The 19982-nt window shown below is 35.9% G+C and overlaps 1 protein-coding gene across 3 annotated transcripts in view; it reads left to right on the forward strand.

The window, feature by feature from the left end:
• ZCWPW2 (zinc finger CW-type and PWWP domain containing 2) overlaps positions 1-19982 on the forward strand; it is a 141225-nt gene that overhangs the window by 22773 nt on the left and 98470 nt on the right. Inside the window, exon 1 of one of the 3 annotated variants that reach the window (XM_082415139.1) lies at positions 11658-12174. The exons of 1 other annotated variant lie outside the window; for it this stretch is intronic. In XM_082415139.1, coding sequence (XP_082271265.1) covers positions 12098-12174 — 77 coding nt within the window. In that variant the 5' untranslated portion in view covers positions 11658-12097. Of the gene's footprint in view, positions 1-11657; positions 12175-19982 lie in introns of those variants that run through there. One more of the 3 variants, XM_082415136.1, reaches the window with a different exon arrangement.

Consider the following 19982-nt stretch of genomic DNA (forward strand, 5'->3'; position numbering starts at 1 on the left):
TTTTGTGTGTGTGTGTGTCTGTGTGTGTACGTGGTGAGAACACTTAAGATTTACTCTATTAAAAGACAAATACTGTATGTTACCACTTATGTGGAATGTAAAAAATAAAACAAATGAATTAATATAACAAAACAGAAACAAACTCAGATACAGAGAATAAATTAGTGGTTACCAGTGGGGAGAAGAATGGGGGAGGGGCAAGATGGGGTAGGTGATTAAGAGGAGCAAACTACTATGTATAAAATAAGTAAGCTATAAGGATATAATGGGACTTCCCTGGCGGTCCAGTGGTTAAGACTCCTCACTCAATGCAGGGGGCACGGGTTTGATCCCTGGTTGGGGAACTAAGAACCCACATGCTGCCAAAAAAAAAAAATTAAGAAGATATTGTAGAGCACTGGGAATATAGCCAATATTTTATAATAACTTTAAAGAGTATGAGCTATAAAAATATTGAGTCACTATGTTATACATCTGAAACTAATATAATATTGTAAATCAACTATAATTTAATAAAATAAAAATTAAATATAGGAGGATTAAATAGATAAAAATAAAAAGAATTCTATGTAAATTTAAGAAAAGAATATTTACCTTCTATCTAATATTTGGAGATTGCAAACAGTGTTTCTATCGTTGTTTAAAAAAATTTACTCTCAGCAGATTTCAAGTATACAATACAGTATTATTAACTATAGTCACAGTGTACATTAGGTCTCTAGAACTTAGTCATCCCACATAACTGAAACTTTGTGCCCTTTGACGAAAATATCCCCATTTTCCTCTCCCTACCCCACTTCTGGTAACCACCATTCTCTCTGCTTCTATGATTCTGACTTTTTTCAAATTAAGCAAGATCATATGGTATTTTTCTTTCTGCACCTGACTTATTTCATTCAGCACAATGCCTTTCTAGGTTCATCCATGTTGTCACAAATGACAGGATTTCCTCCTTTTTTAAGGCTGAATAATAATTCTTCTTTTCTTAAATAAATTCATTTCTTTCTTTATCTTATTTTGGCTGCATTGAGTCTTCATTGCTGTGCACGGGCTTTCTCTAGTGGTAAGCAGGAGTTACTCTTTGTTGTGGTGCACAGGCTTCTCATCGTGGTAGCTTCTCTTGTTGCGGAGTACGGGCTCTAGGTGCACGGGCTTCAGTAGTCGTGGCATGCGGGCTCAGTAGTTGTGGCTCGCGGGCTCTAGAGTGCAGGGTCAGTAGTTGCGGTGCACGGGCTTAGTTGCTCCACGGCATGTGGGATCTCCCGGACCAGGGCTCAAACCCTTGTCCCCTGCATTGGCAGGCGGATTCCTAACCACTGGGCCACCAAAGAAGTCCAGTAATTCTTTTATATATATGTCACTATTTCTTTATATATATATCAGTATTTCTTTATCCATTCATCCATCAGTGGTTGTTTCTGTTTCTTGGCTATTGTGATAATGCTGCAGTGGACATGGGAGTGCAGATACCTCTTTGAGATAAGGCTTTTATTTCCTTTGGATATATCCAGAAGTGGGATTGTTGGATTATATGGTACTTCTATTTTTATTTTTGAGGAACCTTCATATTGCTTTCCATAATGGCTGGACCAATATATATTCCCACCAACAGTGTACAAGGATATCCTTTTCCTCCACATCCTTGTCAACACTTGTCATTCTTTAACTTTTTGACAATAACCATCCTAACAGTTGTGAAATGATATCTCATTGTGGTTTTGATTTGCATTTCCCTGATGGTTGGTGACATTGAGCATTTTTTCATATACTTGCTGGCCATTTGTATGTCTTCTTTGGAAAAATGTGTATTCTGGTCCTTTGCCCATTTCTTGATCGGGTTATTTGTTTTTTTGGTATTGAGCTATAGGAACTCCTTATATATTTTAGATATTAATCCCTTATCAGATGTATGGTTTGTAGATATTTTCTCCCATTCCACAGGTTGCCTTTTCACTTTATTGTTTCCTTTGCTGTGCAAAGTTTTTTAGTTTGATACAGTCCTACTTGTCTATTTTTGCTTTTATTGCCTTTGCTTATATCCGTGAAATGATTGCCAAGACCAATGTCATGAAGCTTTTCCCCTATTGTCTTCTAGAAGTTCTAGTTTCAGGTGTTAATGTTTAAGGCTTTAATCCATTTTGAGTTAATTTTTGTGTATGGCATAAGATAATGGCCCAATGCCATTCTTTTTTTTTTTTTTTTTTTTTTTTCACACACACACACTGTATTTTATTTTTACAAGAGATAAATAGACTGACACCAAGCATTGTACATGGATGACCACAACAAAAGCAACAATGATTGCAATTACCAAACATGAAACACACTCATACTATGTCATAATATTGACATTCAGTCCAGTAATCCTCCACTGTAACAGCTCCTTTACTTTGCAGTGAAAATTGATTTGTATATTCTTTGCCTCTGAGTCCTTGTGGGATTTTTTTTTTTTTTAATTCAGACAGAAAGTCACAAAAATTATACTCATCCTCATCAGTTCACTCAGTCCCATGTAATTAATTGTTTTTTTTTCATCTTGATCTTTTGTTAGCACTTTTATGAGTTCATCAGTTTTTCATCAGAGTTCTGAAAATGCTTATTCATTCAGTTCAGCAGTACAGTCAGTTACCAGAAACCTGTACTTGTCAGAGTCTTTTCCATGAATTTCTTGAAGATGAAACCCTTTTATAGGAACATATTTGCAAAATCATCAGAGTACACCCAGAACTGTCTGTAAATGACAAAAGACTTAAAAATGACCACGGTAAAAGATTTGATGAAAGTTCATAATAATGCAGTTGACAAGAAAATTAGTTATTTCTGAGATATACATTTTAAAGTAATAACTAGGATTATTACTTATAACATTATACCAGAACATATAAGATTTTTAGAAATTTCATGTAATGTCTGAAACATTTATATTAACATATTTCCATACAAATAACCCAATGAAAGTTTAGTATTAGTTGTTTTGTTTGTTTTTTTATACTGCAGGTTCTTATTAGGCATCAACTTTATACATATCAGTGTATACATGTCAATCCCAATCGCCCAATTCAGCACACCACCATCCCCACCTCACCGCAGTTTTCCCCCCTTGGTGTCCATATGTCCATTCTCTACATCTGTGTCTCAACTTCTGCCCTGCAAACTGGCTCATCTGTACCATTTTTCTAGGTTCCACATACATGCATTAATATATGATATTTGTTTTTCTCTTTCTGACCCACTTCACTCCGTATGACAGTCTCCAGATCCATCCACGTCTCAACAAATGACTCAATTTCGTTCCTTTTTATGGCTGAGTAATATTCCATTGTATATATGTACCACAACTTCTTTATCCATTCGTCTGTTGATGGGCATTTAGGTTGCTTCCATGACCTGGCTATTGTAAATAGTGCTGCAATGAACATTCGGGTGCATGTGTCTTTTTGAATTACGGTTTTCTCTGGGTATATGCCCAGTAGTGGGATTGCTGGGTCATATGGTAATTCTATTTTTAGTTTTTTAAGGAACCTCCATATTGTTCTCCAGAGTGGCTGTATCAATTTACATTCCCACCAACAGTGCAAGAGGGTTCCCTTTTCTCCACACCCTCTCCAGCATTTGTTGTTTGTAGATTTTCTGATGATCCCCATTCTAACAGGAGTGAGGTGATACCTCATTGTAGTTTTGATTTGCATTTCTCTAATAATTAGTGATGTTGAGCATCTTTTCATGTGCTTCGTGGCCGACTGTATGTCTTCTTTGGAGAAATGTCTATTTAGGTCTTCTGCCCATTTTTGGATTGGGGTGTTTGTTTCTTTGATATTGAGCTGAATGAGCTGTTTATATATTTTGGAGATTAATCCTTTGTCCGTTGATTCATTTGCAAATATTTTCTCCCATTCTGAGGGTTGTCTTTTCGTCTTGTTTATGGTTTCCTTTGCTGTGCAAAAGCTTTGAAGTTTCATTAGGTCCCACTTGTTTATTTTTGTTTTTATTTCCATTACTCTAGGAGGTGGATCAAAAAAGATCTTGCTGTGATTTATGTCAAAGAGTGTTCTTCCTATGTTTTCCTCTAAGAGTTTTATAGTGTCCAGTCTTATATTTAGGTCTCTAATCCATTTTGAGTTTATTTTTGTGTATGGTGTTAGGGAGTATTCTAATTTCATTCTTTTACATGTAGCTGTCCAGTTTTCCCAGCACCACTTATTGAAGAGACTGTCCCCAATGCCATTCTTTTACATGTGGATATTCAGTTTCCCAACCCCACTTATTGGAGGGACTGTCCTTTCCTCATTATCTATTCTTGATGCCCTTGTTGAAGATTAGTTGACCATATATGTGTGGATTTATCTCTGTTCTGTTCAGTTGATCTGTATATCTTTCTTTGTTCAAGCAGCATGTTTTGATTACTGTAGCTTGGTAATGTATTTTTTAAATCAGGAAGTGTGAGGCCTTTAACTTGTTCTTCTTAAGATTGCTTTGGCTATTTGGGGTCTTTTGTGGTTCTCTATGAATTTTAGAATTTTTTTTTCTATTTTTGTGAAAAGTGTTACAGGGGTTTAATAGTGATTACATTGAATCTGTAGCTCACTTTGCATAATATGGACATTTTAACAGTGTTCTTCCAGTCCATGAACACTGAATATCTTTTCATTTTTTTGTGTCGTCTTCCATTTCTTTCATCAGTGTTTTATAGTTTTCATTTTACAGGTCTTTTACTTACTTGGTTAAATTTATTTCTAAGTATTTTATTATTTTTGATGCAATTGTAAATGAAATCGTTTTCTTGGTTTCCTTTTTGTATAGTTTGTTGTTGGTGTAAAGAAATGCTACTGATTTTTCTGTGTTGATTTAGTCCTGAATTTAGCTATGCCTCATGTCAGCCATACTTCTCACTTTTGGTATATGAGCCAATCGTTTTTTTTCTTTCCTTTTTAATTTTTAATTTTTTGGCTTAAGCTGTCAGTTGCAACAAAATGAATCCTAGCTGATACAATATCATTTCAATCATAGCATCATACGCATTTATAATCTTGCTTTTGCCCTCATAATATTTTATTTGGATATATAAATATAAGATTGACATTTTTTAATTAACATCTGTTAATAATTTGCAGTTTTTAAAAATATAAATATCAACTTTATATTCTCATTATTATATGTCTCTAGATCCTTTAGATTCTTATTGCAATATAAATTTTTTTATAACTTTTTTTTTTTTAAATCAGTCATCAATTTTATACACATCACTTTATACATGTCAATCCCAATCACCCAATTCAGCACACCACCATCCCCACCCCACCGCAGTTTTCCCCCCTTGGTGTCCATATGTTTGTTCTCTACATCTGTGTCTCAACTTCTGCCCTGCAACCCGGTTCATGTGTACCATTTTTCTAGGTTCCACATACATGCGTTAATATATATATTTTTATAACTTTTCCATTTCGTTTTTGAGAGTTCATTTGCCTATCAGAATGTTCAATGTTTGAAAATGCAAGAAAACTGTCTCTTAAAAATTTTTTTCTTCAATAATGTATCTAGTCAAACTACAAGTAAATGCTTTTGTTGACATTTTTTGTGCTGCTTTCTTTTCTGGAATTCAGCAACTTTTACTTTAGTCATGTCAAGTTAAAAGCTGCAAGCCTTTTTTGTGTGTCACATTTTCTTTTGACTTACCAGAAATAATTTATATTAAAAAAATTAGTTCTCAATTGTTACAGTTCATTATACAGTAGTAGGCTATTGTTGCTGTAGACTTTGAAATAATACCTGTCTCGTTTTGTTTTAAGAAAAAGTTATAGTTTTGAACATAGAGACAATTCAATTCTTATAGAACAATATTTAGAATAGTTTTAAATTTGCATAACATTAATTATGGCCATTAGTAATTATAAGAATGCCAGTTAAATCATGTCTAAAATTGTAAAGAGGTATTAAAAATTGCATATTGTATTATTACTTTATATATTAATCCTATTTCTGTTAACTTACCATATTATGGACATATTAACAGGATATGTATTCTAACAATACATTACCTATGATGTTAAGTATTTAAAGTTAAGACTCACAAACATTAAATAGCCACAATACTAGTAAAGTTTAGTCTACTGTAATTTTTTAATTAATCAAGCTATTTTAAAATTTGTATCTTTAATGCCAGGTTCAGATAATTGTATAATATACATGATAAATATATTTCAAGTATATTCTGCATGTAAGAGCAGAAGACTCCCTGATAGCTTGGCATTGTGATGGCATTATACAGAATACTGGAAAATACAGCACAGGAAATATAATAAAAGGAAGATGAACAGTTCTGTTTTCACCACAAGAGGCTTAAATTTGTATATCTTAGCATTAACCTAGCCTGTGAGCTAAGCTCAAATCTTTGTGTGTGTGTATGTTTGTGTGCTTATGATTGATCCTAGATGAAAACAATAATTGAATGCATGGAAATATTTCCTATCTGGGGTCATTTGCTAAGGTGGGGAGGCAGAAAAGTGTTTTCAAGACAGAAATTGTCTGGGTGAGTGGGAAAGTAAATTTAAAGGGAACTGTGGTAGGATTATGGAGAAGTGTTGAGTATCCTTTTGAGGTTTGTCACCATAGAATTTAAAATCAAATCAGTCTGCCTTGATACCAAAACCAGACATAACATTATCTTTTATAAATGTAAACACAAAAATCCTCCACAAAATACTAGCAAACTGAATCCAGCAGCATATAAAAAACATTATACATAATGACTAAAGAAATTTGTCCTAGGAATTTAAAGTTAAACATCTGAAAATTAATTAATGTAGTATATCAATACAATAAAGAAAACCACATGATCATTTCAATAGATGCAGAAAAAGCATTTGACAAAATCCAACACATTTTCCTGATTTAAAAAGAAATTCAACAAACTAGGAATAGAAGGGAACTTCTTCAGTCTGAAAGGGCACCTACACAAAACTCACAGATAATACCATACTTAATGATGCAAGAATGAGAGTGTTTCCCTTAAAATAAGAAACAAGAATGTCCTCTCTCCCCAGTTGTATTCAACATTGTACTGAAGGTTCTAACAAGGGCAGTTAGGCAAGAAATTGGAATTAAAAGTATTTAGATTGGAAATGGAAAAGTAAAATTATCTCTTGTTTGCAGATGACATGATTTTGTAAATAGAAAATCCTAAGGAATCCAGTAAAAATCTATTAGATAAAGATGAAGCCATATGTTTAATCTTTATTTCCTTATCCTATATGTCCCACCAAGTGTCCAGAATGCATTTAGATACTAAACATTCTTCAGCGCCTTGTAATTCCAGTTACCTCCCCCACAACCATGGATTCTGCCCCTTCCTCGCTTTTGAAGCTCTGCTGTGTGCTGCTTCTTTGTTAGAAGCAAAACCAAAAACTCTCATGGAGAACCAGCTGCAGAAGACAGTCTCCCTAGATAAGGCAGTTGAGGAGGAAGGGCCTGGATGTGCGGTCGGGAATGTCCTGGTGTACACGCCACACCTCAGGAATGTTACTGAGGATGGAATGGCTGCTTTTGGAAGACTGTTTCTAGAAGAAAAGATGTTGACTTTTACAAGCCAAAGATGTACTGAAGTATAGAAGGCTGCCGTATTTGCAGAGCTAGGTTCTTCGGTTCTCACTTTAGTGACGGTAAATGCTGAAAGGACTTCTAGAGCTATTTGCAGTTCCAGGAGACTCCTTCAGAGCACTTCTGCAGTGGCTGAGTGCTACTTGTGAAAAGACAGGAAAAGCTGCCAGCAGGATAGCAAACAAACAAACTAGAGTCCCGTGGTAGGTAAAAGGGCAGTCCCCAGTCTAGACTCTATCTTGAAGCCAAAGAAAAGTGGAAACTGTATATGGTGTATAAAGAAGCCACCAGATCAGTAAACTGCAGGAAGAACCTCAGTCTCTCGACTCCGATGCCCACAGCTCCTGTTTGGGAAAACTCACATCTTTTAAGATAAGGGATCCTGTATGAATAGTACCAAAGCATTATCACCTAGTAGCTAATGAATTCTATTGAAATGTTACACTATACGAAAAAATAAAATGTGCATGTCTTCAAGATGGCACAAATACAGGTTACTGCCTCTTGGGGTACATTTCTTAGAGGGCTCACTAAATATGTAAATAGTTGACGTTTGTTAGTATTGTATGACTGATGACTTCACTGAGAACCTGCACAATTCAGGCTTAGCTCTGGATTCAGTTGACTTTGTGAAGTATTTACCCACGCAGAGTGGGCATTTGGCTTGTTTTAACCTATTAGGATTTTATTTTCATTTTATATTAAAGAAATTCTATTAGAAGAAAAGAGGTATGTATTAATCCTGAGTGGGCTGGTTTGGGGATGACTTCTTTTAGTGAGGCTTTCTAAACATTGAGATTAGAAATTAGGTAATTAGTGAATCCTGAAAGTCTAGCTCTTCAATTCTAAAATCTTCATTTAAAGCGTCTCATTTCAGCTTTTCTAAAAGTTCAAGGAAAAAAGGTCTCCAGTTCAGACTTTTTCTGATGAGGGAAGAATATTTTGCCTACCTTATAAAAATGTGACTCAGTGCTTAAATTTAAAACTAGATTTAAAAATTAGTACAAATAACAAGCAGTGAGCCATTTTTATGGATATACTATAATTTCATAATTATTAATCTAAAATTAAAATTCTATACTTCGTCCTTTTGAAAAAAACCTACATACTACATACATGTCACAGTACACACAAACTACATGGTGAAGTTGGGTGGGCGCTCCCGTAACCTTTGAGATACAGTATAGGAATCTTAGCCATTATCTTCTCTCTCCTGAGTAATATTTGAGTTTTATTTTGTATATTTTGGCTGGTCTTGGTATTGGTAGAATATATTCTAATGTGGATCATCTCTATTTCTGTATTTATTTGTTACTAGACCCAACCACAGTCTTCTTTTCCCCTTTCTACCTCTCTTGACTTGTGGAATGTACTATATATGGTCATACAATTTGTAATCATATATTAGAAATCACAAATCTGTTTTGTGCTTTTTATGTTGTTAGATACTGATACTCAGACTTTTACTAGGATATTAAATGCATTTAGTCTTATTACAAAATTTTAAAAACAATATAAACAGAAAAGCACCCTTGAGGCTTCCCTGTTTTCATGAAGCTCTTCTGCCAAGTACATTCACTTCATACTGTATGTATTCTGAATATTAATCCCTATGTCTATGTATTGAAAATATTTCATCCTTGTCTTTTTCTTGCTTTTCAACTTATTTTATGGTTTTAACTTGTTTTTAATTTTAGTTACACAGAACATTTAATCTCAACATGTTCAAGATTATCAATCTTTTATGACTTTTTTGTATTTTATATACAAATGCATTTTTACTTCAATGCTATATATGTTGTTTGATACTTTTTACCTTAGTGTTTAGTCAGTCCGGAATTTATTTTTATAAATGGTGCTGGGTTGAGGTTGAACTTTATTTTTTATTGTAAAAATCACGAGTGACTGTTAAATTTCTCACATGCTTTTGGGATCATCTTAAATATTAAGATGATCATAATGGTTTTTCTTCTCTAATCTGTAATGTGACATGTCATGCAAACAATGCAAGTGGCCAAGCAGCCCACATATCAGACTTGCTGGAGCAATGTTTACTAGAGAATGCTCACATGGATGGAGTCAGTAACTTAATGGTGAACCTCCACTGCCTCATTCCACTCTGAAGCAGAGCATAGCCCAATCTATTCAGGCCATAGGGCAAATGCCATTAGAGGGCCCTTGACTGTTGAACTATGGAGCTTTTAATGAATAATTAGAGAAGCACCATGATTTCCCCTGGCATGATCAGGGACCAGACTATAGTAGTAATAAGATGTGGCAAAACTTTGATTCTAGCACTGTCCTGACAGCATGGCATTCAAGGTTGAAGGGAAATCTAAGACTGGTGGTTACAGTTGTAAGATGCTGCAAGTTAGCCGTAGGATTGCCATGCCTAACTCACAGTGGGCCACACCAGTATATACAACTGGGTTAGCACCATCCCCTTCCCTGGCATGAAAGGGGCTTCTCATTGTGGTGGCTTCTCTTGTTGCAGAGCATGGGCTCTAGATGCGTGGGCTTCAGTAGTTGTGGCTCTAGAGCGCAGGCTCAGTAGTTGTGGCTTAGTTCTCCGCAGCATGTGGGATCTTCCCAGACCAGGGCTCGAACCTGTGTCCCCTGCACTGGCAGGCGGATTCTTAACCACTGTGCCACCAGGGAAGTCCCTTACACATCATTTTTAAAGAATGGGTTGCGTTCTTTGAAAAACCCTTGGCTCAATCTTATAGTTCATTTATTTTTATTTTGACCATTTTGATAGTGTATCAATTGATTTTTTAAAATTTCAGTGGTCAAAATTTAAATTTCCATGATATTCTGTTGATTCTTTTAAGAAATGAATATCCTTTCATATCTTTCTAAAGTTAGTAGATATTCTAAAATGCCATCCTATTTAATTTATTAAGCTTGTGTTTTATAGGTAATGAATTTTTCCTTTTGTTAGGTTTGTTTCCTCTCTCTCATTATTGGATTTTGTCTTTGATTATTGTGATTGAGTGCTCAACTGCGTACTTGAGATTGTTTATGAATTCTGTTTACTTGAGCTTTTCTCCAAATATGGAAGAGTGGTTAAGACAAAGCTCCTGGATGGGGTGAGCCAGTGGCTTCTTCTGGGTAGTGAGAACTCTCTATTTTTCCTAGGTGTTGCTAGCCTCCTGAAGCTTCTGTTTTACCCCTTCACCCCAGGATTAGCTATCTCCACTCTACCTGATGATAGACGTGTCTGTTGCTTAAAGCCTGGCCCAAAGAGAGGTGACCCTGTATGCTCTACTTTAGTACTCCAGCCAGTCACTCTCTTAGTTTTCCCAGACCCCTCATGCATTCATTATCTTAGCACAGCCTTGGACCGGCTTCCATCTTTGTGGGAGTTTTTTTCTGTGGGTATTTGGGGCTGTGGCTTCCTTCTCTTCATTCCCATCTATTTTCTTTCATGAAAGGCTTCCTCATAGTTTCTGGAGACCTGTGGGTACTGCTTGCTTTTTTTTTTTTAATTACATCTTTTAGGATATATACTCTTCTGTAATTTCCTGGCACCTGGGGTGGCATGAGAAGACTCTGGCATGTATTCAGTCTTCCATCTTGAACCAGTCTCCAAGATAGCTACATTTTAAAAACCATTTTATTTTAATTTCAGACTCATAGAAAATTTTCAAGAATATAAGAAAGAATTTCCAGTTGCTTTACACCCAGATTTCCCAAATATTCTCAATGGTAACATTTGAAAATAATGATTTGGGAATATATATTCAATATATATTTGGAAATATATATTGAATCATTTAAGAGTAAGTTGTGATATTACTGAAAATGGCACTAAAGCAATGATTAAACTGGAAAAAACTGTTAGAATTAACTTTTTTGGATCTTTGGAATCTAATTTTGGAGTCTAATAAAAACTTGACAATACCCAGAAGAGTGCTTACTAAAGAAAGCAGCTGCTAAATTTCAGTAAGTGAGTTATGTGATGTTTTTACTTTCCCACGTGTTAGGGTAATTCTGGAGGAACAGAACCAACAGGATTGTGTGTGTGTGTGTGTGTGTGTGTGTGTGTGTGTGTGTGTGTGTGTGTGTGTGTGTATACAGAGAGAGAGAGAAAGAGAGATTTATTTTAAGGAGCTGGCTCATATGATTGTGGTATCTTAATAAGTCCAAAATCTGATGGGGTAGGCCAACAGGCTAGAGACTCAGGGGAGAGTTGCATTTCAAGTCCAAAGGCAGTTCTGCTGGCAAAATTCCTTCTTGCTTGGGAGAGGTCAGTTTTTTTCTATTAAGGTCTTTGATTAGATGAGACCCATCCATATTGTGAAGGGTAATCTGCTTTACTCAAAGCCCATCAATTTAAATGTTAATCTCATTTAAAAAACACTCCTTCACAGCAACATCCAGAATAATATTTGACCAAATATCTAGGTACCCTGACCCAACCAAGCTGACACATAAAACTAACGATGGTTCGTTTTAACACCCAGCTACTATCCCCCATTCCCAGATCACAGGTGCCATAGGAATGGCAGCTTGCATGTGCAGCGTGTTGGTGCCAGAGGGGCTGACCACACACAACAAAGAATACAATCTTTACAAAGAGTAAGTTGCAGACTCGATCTGTCTCTACCACTTGATACTTCAGTATACCAGTTGATACTTCAGTATGCTATTTCCAAAAACAAGGAATTATTTTTATTATTACATGACTATAATGTAGTTATCCAAATCAGAAATTTACTTTGATGAAATACTGTTACTATATGGATACATTTTAAAGGCTCTTGTTACATATTTCAAAATTTCCCTCCCAAAGTTTCTACCAATTTACACTTTTGTCAGTAGTATATGAGAATTTCAAATAATTCTTTACCATCTTAAAATTGTAGACTTAAATAGTTTTCAACTTTGCTAGATTGATATATAATGTCTTCAGATTCATCCCAGTAGAACTCCTATCTTTTTTTGCTACTATAGATCTTAACTTCCTTCTCTGTATTTCGGGTTTTCTTCATGGAATCTTCCAAAGAATGAAAAAGAAAAAATTTACAACTCTGGAAGTATTGGGGGGACTTCCAAACTTGACTGTCCCTAGCACAAAAGTACTTTTGTTACTATCACTGTTCTTTATTACATATACTGATTTTAAAAAAATTTATTTTTGTAACCTCTCTATAAAATAATAATTTTACAGATAAAATTATAAGAGGTTAAATGTCTTTCCCAAAGTTATACAAGTAGTAATTGGTAGATTCTGGACTCCTTTTAGACTGCCTGGCTTCAGAGCTGATAACATTATATTGGGCTGCTTAGGTGGGAAGGACAGTGAAACAGTCTATGCACATTTGCCAAAGGGAATTCATATCTGCCATATTTAATTGTCTTGAAGAGATTGATCAAAGCATCTTTCATGAAAGATGATGGAAGCTATCAGACTGAAGACTCCAGATGGGAATTGAAAGTGATGAAGAGTGTTGGATGTTAATGATGGACAAGAAATACAGCTTTTAGACTAATATGATTGCTAAGTTAAGGGAGATTGTATGTGATCTGAAGACAGAATAAACACTGAAAACCAGCACATACTGCAAAGCTAATAAGGTTTAACAAATCTTCAGAGCTGACAAGACATAACACAAATGTGATGAAAGGGTGGCTGGTGAAATTTGGACTCTGATACATGGCTAAAAAGAATATAGCAGAGTAGCTGATAATCCAGCAGAGAGGAGTAGAGGACTTTCGACGAAGAACAGTCAGAATGGAAAAATCAAGAAATATGAAAGCAGGACAAGTTTTTTTTTTTTTTTTTTTTTAAATTAATAGACTTTTTTTAAGTATTTGTTTTTTTATTTACTTATGGCTGTGTTGGGTCTTCGTTTCTGTGCGAGGGCTTTCTCTAGTTGTGGCAAGCGGGGACCACTCTTCATCGCGGTGCGCGGGCCTCTCACTATCACGGCCTCTCCTTGCGGAGCACAGGCTCCAGACGTGCAGGCTCAGTAATTGTGGCTCACGGGCGCAGTTGCTCCGCGGCACGTGGGATCTTCCCAGACCAGGGCTCGAACCCGTGTCCCCTGCATTGGCAGGCAGACTCGCAACCACTGCGCCACCAGGGAAGCCCAGGACAAGTTTTTAGAGATCATCTAGCCCTACTCTCTTTACCTTACAGATAAGAACACTGAGGCCCTCTTGAAATTATAGAGCTAGGAAGTTGCATAGTCAAGATTAGAAACTACATTTTTGACTCTTAAGTCCTGATCTTTTTGTACTGTCTCTTGAATATTATGAAATTTTAGTCCATAATATTAAAATTATCTTATTTTCACTTCAAATTCTTTTTAGAAGTAGGCAGGTTCAGTGTTGTAGTCATTCAATTATTGGTTACAAATGAGATATTTTTCTAGAAATGGGAATGATAAAAATTGAAATTTTAATGCTGAAACACCCCAACTCTGAAGATAGTGATACAGATACTATTACTTTTCTCAAACCAAAAAGAGTTGCATCATCTGAGTTAGTCTGTGGTTAAAAATATATGCACTTCCTGTAACAACAATGTTGGAGAACAAAAGAAGAATGGCAAGTTTTTTTGTTTGAAGGAACAGTCATTTTTCTCATTCACATACAAACAAAACAATTTCTATTATAAGTAGCCGTTTATCTTCATTCCTATTCTGTATTTATTTATTCACACTGTCTTATTAAATTCTGAGATTATTCAGAACTCCTTGGATATGTTGTAATTTTATCATCTGGGATACATCAGTCATAAAGTACATATACATTGTAATAAGTGATGCTTCATAAGAATTCACATTGGCTATACTCCATCTTTAAGACCTTTGTTCTGTTGAACAATGGAACTGTGTGATATTTCAGTTGAAGAAGAATTTATCTTATTTTCTAATTTTTTTCAGACTCTGCTCTAACATTCTAAAATAGCATTCATGAAATACAGAAATCTTTGGAGAATTTATGTAAAATCCATATTTTCTTTAGCTCATGAATTTCACTTTAATGCTACAAATATATATAATAATTGTACTATATTAAGTTATTTAGAACTGTTTAGTGGGGTTCTACAGACCTTGGTGTTCTCTTTAATAAATTCCATTTAACTAGTAATGCATTGTAATGTATTGTTATAGATAAAAAATGGCTCACTAATCCCTTTCCCATCCATTAGTATATTTAACCAGTTCCAGATGCTCCACAGACACATAGAAGAAATTGAGCAAAATTAGAGGAATGATATGAATGATTCCTGCATGTAAAGTACTATTTAGGCATTTGGGGATCAACAGACAGAGAATCATGTTTCCATCATGAACTCATTTATTGCTGGAGATTCAAAAATAGTATCTCTGTCCTCAGAGAGGTTACAGTCTAGTGGTGGGAATTAGGCAGTAAACTTCATTATATTATGTCACAGAATGTTGTAAATACCAGAAGTTGAGAGGACAGGAACGTCAAGCCGGGAGAAATTGCAACTGGTTGAGGATATCCAGGAAGACTTCTTGAAAGACATGGTATCTGAAGTGGGTCTTGAAAGTAGGTAATTTATAGGTTATGATAGAGTAAGGAGAAAAACAGGAGCAAAGGTATAGAGACAGAATACATTGGATATGTTTGGGAAATATCAAATAATGTAAGTTGATGCTGTTTGGAAGATGAAGAGAAGAAAGTAATGCTAGCAACCATTTAATGAGCACCTACTACATGCTGTGCTTCTTGCCACATACCCTGCATGCATTATTTTATTGAGCTTTCAGAACACTCTGAGATGGTGCTAGTATTATTCCTACTTTCCAGATGAAAAGATATTAAATGATTTGCCCAAGATGATACAGCTGTTAAGTTGATGTTCTTAGATCTTAATCTAGGTCTGACTGGTAATAAAATCTGTACTCTTAACTACTTCACTATAGAGTTACATTGTGGAGAATTCAAAACCAAAGTGGGGAACTTATTTCCAATTATGTTAGCCATGTCAAACAATATTTTTTTAGCAAGAGGACCAATTATTGGGAGTTTATAAGATTAATCTGTTATCAATGAGTTGAAAGAATATGGGGAGAGAGAAAGTAGACAGATGGTTAGTAGGCTGTTTATAGCAGTCTAAATGAACTGATGAGGAACTGAGCTGGGTTGGTAGCAATAAGATTGGAAAGGTGGGAACACAGCACAGAATCCTTTTTAGTTTTGTAACTTGTAACAAAATGACAACCATTTAAATGGAGGGGATGAGGAAGTAAGCAGTGTCAAAGTTGACCCTGGGTGAAATTTGAGTCTAGGTAACAGTATTGGGGAAGAGAAACTGTTTTGAAGGAAAAGAGAACCCAATTTGGCCCAAGTTCACTGTGCTTGAGTAAATCCAGGTGTCAAAATTATTTGAAATGTAGGTGATTGTGAGACTTGAGATGGAGTTCAGGGATGAGAGATGGAGATTTGGCAGCTATTTGCATGGAAGAGAGGGTCAAAGCTATTTGAGTGAAGTCCCCAAGAAAGAGAATGTAAAAAGAGAAGTTTAAAGACAGAACCTTGGAAAGGCCTACATTGAGGGACTAGGGAGAGAAAGAGCAACCAGTAAAGGAATCAGTAGTGGTTAGAGGTTTAAGAATAAGCCTTTGGATTATGTGATTAGAAAATCTTTGGTCTCCTTTGAGAGAAACATTTGGTAAAAACCAGATGGTCAGGCATTTAAGAATTGAATAGATGCCTAGGGTTTCTTGTACCAAGTTTATACTCTTTCTATTGTGTGACTCTAGAATTTTTCTCTAGAGGAATAGACCCATATTTCATATTGCCTATCTAGCAGACTCACAAGTATTTTAAACTCAAGACCAAAAAGAACATATTATTTCTGTTCCCCAAACCCCAAGCTTGCTCTGTATTTATGTCTCCTATTTGGTTATTAACTCCACTGTTCGCTCATTTGCCCAAAATGGAAATCTAAAATTGATCTGTCACCATCTCCCCTTACCACTAAGAACCTTCCCCTCTCTTTCAAAACCAACATGTGTTTGATTGATTATTGCTATAGACTGAATGTTTGTGTCCCCCTAAAATGTGATGGTATTAGGAGGTGGAGCCTTTGGGAGATGATTATATAGTGAGGGCAGAGCTCTCATGAATGGAATTAATACACTTATAAGAGAGAGCCCGGAAAGTACCTTGCCCCTTCCTCCGAATGAGGTTACCACAAAAAGGCGGCCATCTATGAACCAGCACGTGGGTTCTTACCAGACACCAAATATGTCAGTGCCTTGATCTTGGACTTCCCAGCCTCCAGACCTGTGAGAAATAAATTTCTGTTGTTTATAAGTCACCTTGTTTATATGTCACCTGGTCTGGTATTTTTGTTATAGCAGCCCAAACAGACAAAGTTAGAAATTGGTACTGGGAAGTGAGGGTAATAAATATCTAAAAATGTGGAAGTGGCTTTGGAACTGGGTGATGGGTAGAGGCTGGAAGAGTCTTGAGCTTCATGCTAGAAAAAGCCTACATTGCCACGAATGGATGGACTATTAAGGGCAATTCTGATGAGAGCCCAGAAAGAAAAGGCGAGAACTGTAGAAAAGCTTCAGTCTTCTTGGAGAATACCTAAGTAATCTTGAACAGAATTTTGATAGAAATGTGGATGCAAAGGGGGCATTCTGATAAGGTCTCATATGGAAATGAGGAACATGTTATTGAACAATGGAGAAAAGGTGATCCTTGTTATAAAGTGGCAAAAACTTGGCTGATTTGTGTTCATGTCTAGTGTTTCGTGGAAGGTGGAACTTGTAATGAAAGTGGATATTTGGCTGAGGAAATATCTAAGCAAAGTTTTGAAGGTACAGCTTAGCCTCTCTTGACTAAGTAAAGTAAGTTTTCTTGACTTATCTCCATTGCCCAGTGGAGCTGTGGGTTGGAGCCGCCCTAACGATCCCAGGCCAGTAAAGCCCAGCTGAGCCACAGGCACCTGACTCTAACCTGTGAGAGCTACTGTGTGGGCTGCTCAAAGCCAAGGGATAAGGCCACCTACAGCCTAGGAGGCCCAACCCCTACCTGGCAAAACTGTGGGGGTGGGACCCAAGCCCCAGTGGGTCTGGAAGGGGTCCACAGCCCATTGTGCCTAGAGGGCAGAGCACAGAGCCAAAGAAGGTTATTATCCAGCATTAATGTTTAGACTTGCTCAGGACCTGTCACTCCTTTCTTTCTTATTTCTCCCTTTAGAGGGGGAATGAGTATCCTATGCCTGTCCCACCATTGTATTTTGGAAGCACGGAACACATTTGATTCCACAGGTTCACAGCTGGAGAGGAATTTGCCTCAGGATGAATCCTGCCTTCAGTCTCACTCATATCTGATTTAGGTGATATTTAGATGAGACTTTGGACTTCAGATTTTTGAGTTGATATTGGAAGGAGTTAAGACTTTTGGGAGTTGTTGGGAATGGAATAAGTGTATTTTTCATGTGAGAAGAACATGAATTGTGGGGGGCCAGAGATGGAATGCTGTAGACTGAATATTTGTGTTCCCTCAAATTCGGAGGTAGAGCCGTTGGGTGATGATTAAATCATAAAGTCAGAGCCTTTATGAATGGGATTAGTATCCTTATAAAAGAGGTTCCAGAGTGGTGGTACTCTTATTATTCCCAGAGAAGCGGTCAACTAATTTGTGAAGTAAAAAGTGGTAGTGCTGTCTGACTGAAAATTGAGTGTCTATAACCATTCATAATTATTGCATTAAATGAATGAATAAATAAACTAATGTATAGCCTAAACTTTTGCCTGTATGATTTTGAATAAACATTCAATGTTTTCTATTTTCCAAATGTAATTTTTAAATTTTCTTTTGAATTCTCTAGTTTAATATGTTAGCTAAGTTATGACATAAAAAATTAAAAACAGAAATTGAGTAAAGCAAGTTTACTTAGCACAGCTTTACTTTTGTCAATAGGCATGTATTTATGTCCCCTACTTGGTTATTAACTTAAGGCATGATTTTATAGGGACCCCCCTCAAAGATTCTAGCACTCTCCTGGCGACATTCTCTTTCTCCTCTTCATTTGCACCTTCTGGATGTGGCAGTAATTTTGAAAACCAACCAAGTGTTGGAGAAAAGGTAATAGAAATAATGAGAATCTGGTTTGAAAATAATAAGTATTTTATAATCTGTATTATAAATTCTATTAGCCTGGATAAACTGTGTCAAATCTAAAATACCAAGAGGTTTAAGTTCGATACAATTGAAAATGAGTATCACTATTTAAGTAATAATGACATTTTCTTGGTGTTAGTTTATCTTCTCAGTATTATCCACTGTGAGACCTAACTTCCTAAGAAAATCTGAAAACTTTATCTACCATTTAAAAGTAATCTTTTAATCCCGTTAACATTTTATAATAGGCTATCATAATGGATTTTCCTAAGCTTTCCATTGATGCAGGTGCCAGTGAACTTAGAGTGCTTTCTCCGATGGTTCCAAGATGGACAGACTCCTAGGCAGTTGAGTAACAGATAGTAATGCTTTGCTTTCTCTTATATCTCTTCTACTTTAATTATTTGTATTATTAGTATTCTCTTCAATATGATGTTTCTTTGTAGAAATATTTTAAAGTGACTTCATTTTGTGGGGAACAGTTAATCTATATAATATAATCCATAAACTTGTTTAACTAGTTAAATATAATTTCAATGTGGTAAAAATAAATGGATAAATGAAGGGCACCTCTGTGAAACACTCTGCATTGTGGTACCTCCCACCTTTTGAGCAGGAGACCTCATGTCCTGTTTAGGACATATGACCTACTTATATGTGGTCTGAGTGAGGATTCTTGTGTCATTTGATATTAAATACTAATAAGGCCTATTTTTCTTATTAAATAATAAATATAAATAGAAGGTTCTTGAATGAACATGTAATGGATAATTTCACTGTTTGTAGAACTTACGCTCAGCTTAGTTGTCCCCAATACCTGCCTTGGACTTAGAATCTCCCTCATCTCTCTTTATATTTGAGTTTTGGCCAGTGGCCAACATATCTCCTCCTACTACTACATTGTTTGCAGCGCACAGTGGGAGCTCATGGAGGATGGATGACGGTGTGAAAGTGTTCTGGAACATAAAACTAAAGGAAAGCCTTGACAAAGATAACTTTAATTTCTTCCATTTTTGATGACCAGATCTATGTTTCAGTTTTGTCAAAGTCACAAGATGTCTGCTATTAGTACTGTCGTTTTTCAGTTTTGTCAACGTCACAAGATAAAGATGTCTGCTATTAGTACTATTGTTTAATATTTTCCTGGAGCTAATTAAAAGTAAAGAAAACAAAATACAAAGGACATCAGCAAGATAGCAGAATATGAGGCTTCTGACTTTTCTGCCTCCCACAGATGCACTGAATGAACAGCTACATGCAAATCAATT

Source organism: Balaenoptera physalus (assembly GCF_965194825.1).
Source record: "Balaenoptera physalus genome assembly, chromosome: 11".
Classification (NCBI taxonomy): domain Eukaryota; kingdom Metazoa; phylum Chordata; class Mammalia; order Artiodactyla; family Balaenopteridae; genus Balaenoptera; species Balaenoptera physalus.